The sequence below is a fragment of the Urtica dioica genome, chromosome 2, assembly GCF_054948205.1.
Source record: "Urtica dioica subsp. dioica isolate 48M chromosome 2, U.dioica_male_clone48M_v1_H2, whole genome shotgun sequence".
NCBI classification, from domain to species: domain Eukaryota; kingdom Viridiplantae; phylum Streptophyta; class Magnoliopsida; order Rosales; family Urticaceae; genus Urtica; species Urtica dioica.
The window spans coordinates 18541183-18549828 of record NC_142757.1 but is presented as its reverse complement, the minus strand read 5'-3'; the positions used below and the strand labels follow the sequence as shown (position 1 = coordinate 18549828).

Here is an 8646-nt window from a genome sequence, read left to right as displayed (position 1 = left end):
AAGAGATCAAGGTGCCTGCTCTGATACCAATTGAAAATTCTGATTAGTCGCAAAGACAAGATGTCGCACACAATGTGTTGACAATGTGTCCGACAACTTGCTTGAACACAGATATGGATAAACAACAAAAAGCAGTAAACAAATAACACACGATATGGTTACCCAGTTCGGTGAAACACACCTACATCTGGGGGCACGCTGCCAGTGGAAAGGATTTTCACTATCTTGTAGTCAATAGTACACACAAGGTTTATATCTGATTACAATCAACAAATCAGTAAAACCTAGAGACTATTACTACCAGTGATCACCTAGACAGGGACTCCCCCTAAATTTGAGCTCCGTCTCAATTCCACCCTTCGAGCAACCTCCTGGCTCGGATGACCTTTAGTCTTCAGCAGATCGTGAACCTTCAATCACGAGAACACAAAACCCAAATCTCACAAACACTCAATCTTTGTGGAATAGTGTTTGAGGAATTACACCGCTCTTATTAAAACACAAAGCCTCCCAATCCGCCGGTCTTGCACGTCTAGGAGCTCTAGGTATTTTAATAAAGCATCAAGGCTGCTAAGGGAGAGCGCATGACTTTTATAGCAGCTGTACAATCCTGGAAGGTATCTCGGGTTTCCTTACCCGGCCTCAAGCAAATATCACAAAGTAAAGACTCCAACAAAGTGAATATTCGTGCAATGAAGATAGCAGCGAAGGATATCTTGCAATGAAGGCTCCAGCGAGGCAGATATCTTGTAATGAAGACAGCAGCGAGGCAATAACTCAGCAATAAGACACCAGCGAGGCAATCTGTCAAAACTGGAAACTTGCCTGAAATACTGTCTGCACACACGAGGAAAGATGTCAAACCAGAAGTGACAACATAACACCCGACATCTTTCCATACCACTTGCACTAAAAAATAAAGCCAACAAAACAACGTAACAACACGTCTATTAATGAACGTCTGTGATTTGATTATGCAGCAGAGAGCCGCAGAGTTTTTGAAGGTGTGTAGCCTGAAGTACACGACTTCGATCTTTATGTCCAAGGATAAGCTTACGGGGACACTACAATGACAATGACAAAGAATATTAAAAAAAAAAAAGAATTAAGAAAAAAAGATATTGGCTTTGTTGTTATATATTGGATAGTTCTTTGAATTTGTAAAAAAAAAAAAAAAAAAAAATCCATCGGAGAAAGAAGTATCATAATGTGGATTTAGTTTAGTGCATGTTATTTATGCTTTTATTACACAGCTAAAATAGTCTATAACACAAAGAAGAGATCGCATAAAGATAACACTCAATACTATTTGTGGAGTACACGTATATAATTTTGTATATGTTTTATTATATTAAATCATTTGTGCTATATAGTACATGGGTATATGTACATGGGTATACTAGAAGGTCGAGGACGCGGGTATTGCCGCCTTGTTTGGGCTTGAATGCTTTGCTGGGAAGAAATTGCATTTTGCAGGACTTTTTTTAACTTCCTCAGCAAGACTTTTTTTTTAGAGATATCTAAGCTTGTGTAGAGTGCCCTTGATGGCTTCAAGGTACTTGTTATAAAGTGTGTGCGTGTGTAACTCTCATGGCTACAAGGTACTTCGCATTTAAAATGTTTTATGCAAAACCTTTAGCTACGAAGTATTGGATGCGATAAAAGTAGCATCTAAAAATCTATTTTTTATAGTGATATCCAATGCATTTGGAGTCATGGACAGCGAGTGTCATGCTACGTGGATTTCTTTTTTGAGGAAGCTGAAAGAAGCTATCGATGAATATGTAAAAAATTTAGCGTTTATATTTGATAGACATGTTAGCATTATACATGGCGTCGAGGTTGTGTTCCGTGGTGTCCTCACTACTACAAAACTGGGATTCTACAACGCTTAAAAACAGTTGTAGAATGATTCTACAACGCTTATTAAGCATTGTAGAATCCTGCGTTGTAGAAGCTTCTACAACGCTTAGGGATCCGTTGTAGAAGCTTCAAGGCTTCTACAACGCTTAGAGATCCGTTGTAGAAGCTTCAAGGTTTCTACAACGCTTAGGATCCGTTGTAGAAGCTTCAAGGCTTCTACAACGCTTCGGATCCGTTGTAGAAGCTTCAAGGCTTCCAAAATATCTCGCCGCGGTGATGTACATTTCTCGCCGCGGCGAGGATTAGAAGTCGCTTTTTAATTGAGCGACTTGAAATATTCTTTTTACAAACTTGTGTTTCTTTTATTTCGACCACAATATTTTCCAGAATGTCATAGCAATTAAATGAATATATTTTATATTACACCAGCGTGGAAAAAATATATATCTTGAAATTGTCAGAGAAAATTCACACAAGGGAAAATTTACAAAATTGCCCTCCAATAATCGGAACCGTGACACTACAAAAACAATACTTATAGTAAAAACTTAAAAAGAGAGTACAACCCTGGGAAGATCCTATTCTACCTTGCTCTCAAGATCATCAGCGGTTAATTCATTCATAGCCTCAGCTTGAGATTCCATGGACATCACTGCAGCGACGAGAATGGCTTTTACCCGTTAGCTTCTCTTTCAATCATGTTTAGATGACGAATTAACAATGTGACAAAAATTGAGCAAACCTTTTTCCTCCATCTTGTTGAAAGCGTCGGGAGCACTGCTCGTGCCAACGTTGCCCAATAATTCACTTACTTTGGTCGAAGTCCTAAGTCGATTTGTTCAAACTCAACTCAAACTGATGATCCGTGCCAAAGATAAATAAAACAATGAATGATAGTGAAGACATACTTTGCAGATTGAGCTTGTGCCTTGAGGATGTCTTTCTTCGCTCTCGCCTCTTGCATTTTGCTCTCCAATAGATGTTGGAAAAAGAATTAATTTTTGTGTTTCTCGATAGAAAGTGATGAAAACTCGACCACCACACGTCTCTGACTCTCTAAGTTATATTTCTCCATAAAATGTAAAATTCGTCCCAAAAACTTGCGAATCGACACGCAACTCACCTGCGTATTGGAGACAAGATTATCAACAATGCTCTTCTGTTGATCAAGATGAGTTTTCACGCATTTGCGTTGTCCTTCCATTTATTACCAAAAAAAGAAAGAAAAAAATACTCAAATTCCATTCGAAATATGTGTATAAAGAATACGTACAACATAAGATTTCCGTCGTTTAAGAGCTTCACGAGCAAGATCCTCGTCTCCTTCCATAAAAAATTTCAGCCTCGCGAATTTTCAAAAAATAAATTGGGCCCTATTACAAACTACACGAATAACCTCAAAATTGAGGTACTAGAAAAAGTGATGGTATAACTTCTTTTCTTTCTTTAAAGTAAAGAAGTTCTTTTTATTTTTATTTTTTGGTGATAGATAAAGCTAAAGATAATTAGAAGAGAAATTTAGCCACTAACCGTCTCAGGCAGATTATAAACAAGTACAGAACTCAAGACAGCGGCAAGGGCAAAAATACTGCAAGCAGCCTAACAAACTCAAAAGAAGAAAAGGCGAGCTAGGAAAGGCTACATCCGACGAAGAAAAAAAAGATTTAGTGACAATTTTTTTTAAATACCGATCATCATATATATTTGAGTTCCCAATGCTCTCAAATCCCTCTGTATCGAGATAAAGTACAGATGTTTTTGTTCCAATTACATCCACTTCTACAAGGGTTCCCCATATCCATATCCTTGTAAGATACATAAGTCACTAAACATGTCCCAGGGTCTTATGCAACGACAGCAAAATAATTTTTGCATACACTAGGCCATCCTTTTGCAAGCTCGAGTTCTATTACTAGATATAAAAAATTGCCACTTGTTTTAACAAACGAACGCATGTGATATTGAGGTCCAAATAAAATACCATTTGTTTGTGTGTCACGCAAATGGCCAACACCAAATCCTGCGGAAACAATTTAGAATTTCTGAGTTATAATCTCTCACCCTAGTTGAATCACACAAAGTCTAATAAAAAGAGATCCATGCAATAGCTAGATGTCGATAATGGTTAGAGAATTGCACCTTCATCGCATGAAAGAGTGAGAAGTTGATTAAGCAAAAATGATTTTCCAGAGCGATAAAGCCGAATACCTGAATTTAATACCAGTGGAATAATATCAATAATTATGATTAGAAATCTAATGCTACTTCAAGGCTTTTCTAAAAATTAAATTATACTAGACAGAATAATAAGACTGAAGTTAAATGGTCCAGTCAAATATATTCAAATCTACTGCTCTATCAAAGAATAAGACTGAATTTAAATAGGCTTGATGCATCTTGATCAAATCTGTGTTCATATCGACAAGAGTTTTGTCCAAAATCTTCTCAGGATCTTCAAACGAGCTCAAAATAGAATTGGCATATTACTTCATTCCGAACAAATTTGAACACAAAATAAATTAAGTTGTCTATCATTATTTGATTAAAGAAATTTATTGCGATAACCTTGATGACTCTACCGAATCGAGAAAAAAGATTCATCTGAGCACCATCGCCATGGCAATTACGCCTAAACCCATCGGAGTGAACTATTCTCAGCCTAGAGACTTTAAGGCCTTTCACTGCGGTTGAATAACAGACTAGTCATGCAAGAGAGTTTTCTCGGCAACTCCATAGAAGCATGTCTTTCACCTGCAAGTTCAGTAGAAAGGAAATCTCAATGCAATTTCGCAATGCCAAAATACAGTACTCAAACCCTAACACCATCCGAGTTAATTTATACATCATGCTTAACACAACACAATATATTACAGTCTCCAATTATTGCTGCCACAACATAACAATTGCATTTCGTCGAACAGTTGGCGAGCATCGTCAATACGTCCCTCTTGAATCAGAAGGTTTTGGAGAAGGCGAAGGCACGAGAAGAAGATTTCCATTGCAGAGATCCTCCTCGGAAATCTCGCTGAGCTGAACCCTAGAGAGAGAGAGAGAGTTGAACCTTTTGCAAGACGGAGGAGGGGATCGGCTGCGAGAGCTAGCGGAGCGAGAGGGAGATGAAGAGGAATAGAAGGATCTGGAGCGAGATCTGGAGCAAGAGGGAGAGCGACGTGAATCAGATTTGGGAGAAGGCAAATGCAGGAGAAAGATTACTCCGTGGGGGGAAACCCCATTCCTTGCGTCCACCTGATGAACTCGGAGGTGTCATCGGAGCTTTTGATGAGATTCAGAGTCTGAATCACAGTGGACTCGGAGCGAACAGGACAGAGCTCGGAGAGAGAGGACTCGACGCCGTTCGACCAAGGGTTTGAGTTGTTGATGAACGTCGACATTGTTTTTCCGACGACGTTCTCGTCCCACAACTCTTCGTTCTCGGCATAGTTTATGGCACGCCTGGTTAAGAGTACAATATTGAACTACTACATCTTAGAGTGTGTGAGAAAATCGATGACGACGATACAGTACAGAAAGAGAAGAGATTGAGAAGCGTTACCTGAGACGCAGTGAAGGAGGAGGAGGACTAGGAAGCTGGTTTAAGGACGCGAAGATGCGATTTATGGATTTGGAGGCCATAAAACTCGCACATAAGAAGATTCCATAAAGTCCAAAGATAAGCATTAGGAAAAGACTGATATTAATAACTAATATTTCATAAACTCCTACAACGGATATCCTATCCGTTGTAGGACATTCTTGCCGCACCAAAGAAGAATTCTTGCCGTTGCGAGGTTCACCAAATGTTAATATTCCTACAACGTTTAGTCGATCCGTTGTAGAAAGGTCTCGCCGCGGCGAAAAAAATACGTCGCCGCAGCGAGGATTCTACAACGGATCGGTTAAGCGTTGTGGGAGATTTGAAATATGCTGAAATTTTACAACTCTTATAATAAGCGTTGTAGAAACACCAAACTTCTACAACGCTTAGCCGTAAGCGTTGTAGAAACACCCAATTTCTACAATGTTTAGCCGTAAGCGTTGTAGAAACACCCAGTTTCTACAACGCTTAGCCGTAAGCGTTGTAGAAACACCCAGTTTCTACAACGCTTAGCCATAAGCGTTGTAGAAACACCAACTTACTACAACACTTATGTTAAGCGTTGTAGAATCCCTAGTTTCTACAACACTTATTTTAAGCGTTGTAGAAAATGGGTTGTTGAATCCAACATTTGTAGTAGTGCCTCATGCATCATGCTACCATCATCTAAACCTGAATGTTCAGCATAAGTTTAAGAATGATCATTGTCGTGATTGAACTCCACCATTACGCTTTCGCATTAATTAAGATAGCATTTTAAAGTCATTTTAGACAGGTGAGACAAAATAATGAAGAGATGGAAAAGTATCTTTAGGAAGTAGATATTGATCGGTGGGCCAGATCTTTGCCTAGAAACGTTAAAACTCTTCCTTTTTCAATATGTATTTTTTGATAATATACATATAGTTGTTAATATACTACATTTGTGTATGTACTAGGTACGACCGAAAAGGTATAATGCCGAAAGATTCAACAGTATTACGAGAAATGCTTGGACGGTTCCAATTGCAATGTTGCTTGAATTCATTTGATTTACACTTTAGACCTGATTTTTTGATCGGCAAAAGATTGCCGACAAATTGGATATTGTAATAGTAACAAAGTTTCAAAATGATCCCACACATGTAAATAACAAGGCACATTACGTCGTGGCGTATGGACCTGGTCTATATAAGTGTCATGTTAAAGATGCAAGATGTGATATTGACATAGATTTGTTGGCAAAGATTTGCACTTGCGGACTACCACAACAACTGGGAATCTCTTGCGAGCATGCCATCGCAGGTGCACAACATCGAAATATCGACATCTACATGTTATGCTTTCTCTTCTATTTAAAGGAGACATAGAAGGAGAATTACAAAGAAGCCATATATCATGTTAGTAATGAAGAGCAATAGAAAATTTTGGATGAGATAAAAAATATGAAGGTGGAGTTACCTATTGAAAAGAAACTAGGCGGTCGGCTGAAAAAAAGTACACAAGAAAGGCGAAATGTTAATCGATACCCCTCTAAGGTGAAAAAGTTGTTATTCATCGAAAAATGTGCCAAATGTCATTGTTTCGCCAATAACAAGAAGACATACACTTGGAGAGGTTGACTTTTGTCGTATTTTGTTTTGTTTTTTATTTTGTTCAAAACTTTGTATTTTTGTTATGTTGAGAACTTTGTATTTTTTTATTCGCATAAACTATTTCAAAGATATCATGTACAGTATTCATACATAATAATTTGGCGATCACATTATTGCTGATTATGCACCCATATAACCATGCGGAAAAAATTAATTACGCTACTTAGCTAATTAATTAAGGTTATATTACATTATCTAGATTTACTTTAATTAATATTATGCATGAGAGCAATATCAAGCAACCGAATTAAACAGAAGAGTCATTAGAAAAACTTACGGGTTTCTCCTTGGCTATAGAAACTTTAATCGAGTTTTTCAAGTTCCCGTTTTAAGCTCCAATAACTCGATCTTCTAGTTTTAGCTCCCACGATCATATATCCGGGAATGGCTTTAGTACTCTCGTCATATGGCATTCAAAAGATGATACAGTAGTGTTCCAAAAAGTAATCTCCGGACGTATAAGAAGAAAGTCTGGGCACACTCTGAATCTCAATACGACTCTGATTTATGATTTCAGATCGTACGTGTATATGGGAATGGAATCACAGAATTCCGAGGGAGAGAGAATTTCGTCCAACACAGGGAGTGTTGGTCGAATTTTTAGCTATCAGCTTGAGTGATTTTTGCTTTCTCTTAGACCCGTATTTATAGTGGTAGAAAGGATATATTTTAGGAATCTCCTAGATATATTTTATTTTCCTCTCTTCTTTCATATTTTGTAGTTAAGCATGAGCCATTGGATCTTGACTACAAATCCTACATTTTTCTCTCATCCATTGGATCACGATCTAGGATATTTATTTCCTTATTTTTCTCCCATATATAAGGAATCTAGATATTTGAGAATAATGAGGACAATATCTTATTTCCTTATTTAATGTAGAGAATATCTCTACCATTATTAATCTCCTAGATATTATGAAATTAATTATGAGAGAGAATAAATGACAATATCTTATTTCCTTATTTAATGGAAAGAGAATATCTCAATAATTATTATTATCTCTTTATTTAATTACCTTATTTCTTTCACATAAATCTAGCAAGTAATTAAAGAGAGAATATTAAGTATTTTCCACCCAAAGTAGGCGCTCATGTTGACTGGTACTTGGCTAAGAAATTTCGAATTTTACAGTGTCCATAAGGTCCAACTTAAAATTCAATTAACTTTTTACTTGTTCCAACAATAAATAGTTAATTCCACAATAAATATTTAATTCATCAAATAGATAAATTTCAGAATGGATACTGCTAACAATTTACAGATTTGAGATTCTAATAACGATATTCATTATTACAAGAGAGATCTTATATGTCTTTATCAGAGGCGAATCAGGGACTATGGACCTAGTAATAGAAGGTTGAGAAATCCGATGAAAAGGACGAAATTGTCCTTTCTCTTTTTTCCATCGATTCGTTTAATCTTGATCAAATACTCCACTACGTAGGACAAGACTGGACCCTTCTTTATACTAGAATTATATTTACTCATCGTGACAAGTGGCCACTGATATAGTCAGTTCGTGATCAAGATCCTTCGGGTTTAACCAGTAT

At 37.2% G+C, this 8646-nt stretch overlaps 1 protein-coding gene and 1 long non-coding RNA gene across 2 annotated transcripts; both read right to left on the bottom strand.

The window, feature by feature from the left end:
- Positions 1-2206: 2206 nt before the first annotated feature.
- On the bottom strand, positions 2207-3444 carry LOC149404144 (uncharacterized). The gene is made up of 4 exons (XR_016294506.1): positions 3137-3444; positions 2772-2986; positions 2606-2688; positions 2207-2515 (listed from the first exon to the last, which is right to left on the bottom strand). It is a non-coding gene; the product is annotated as an uncharacterized LOC149404144 (long non-coding RNA).
- Positions 3445-3467: 23 nt separating this feature from the next.
- LOC149404143 (uncharacterized) lies at positions 3468-5496 on the bottom strand. Its single transcript, XM_089605948.1, has 6 exons — positions 5417-5496; positions 5110-5316; positions 4925-5011; positions 4429-4614; positions 4003-4071; positions 3468-3883 (listed from the first exon to the last, which is right to left on the bottom strand). Exons 1-4 carry the CDS (start codon positions 5494-5496, stop codon positions 4611-4613), a joined length of 378 nt encoding a protein of 125 aa, XP_089462074.1. The 3' UTR covers positions 3468-3883; positions 4003-4071; positions 4429-4610.
- Between the last annotated feature and the right edge of the window lie 3150 nt (positions 5497-8646).

Bases quoted from the DNA above. Each gene is read 5' to 3' on its own strand.
- LOC149404143 (XM_089605948.1), bottom strand. From the start codon at position 5,496: ATGGCCTCCAAATCCATAAATCGCATCTTCGCGTCCTTAAACCAGCTT. The intron at 5,317-5,416 runs GTAACGCTTCTC...ACTCTTAACCAG, and splicing joins CCTCCTTCACTGCGTCTCAG to GCGTGCCATAAACTATGCCG. The intron at 5,012-5,109 runs GTGGACGCAAGG...CTCTTGCTCCAG, and splicing joins GACACCTCCGAGTTCATCAG to ATCTCGCTCCAGATCCTTCT.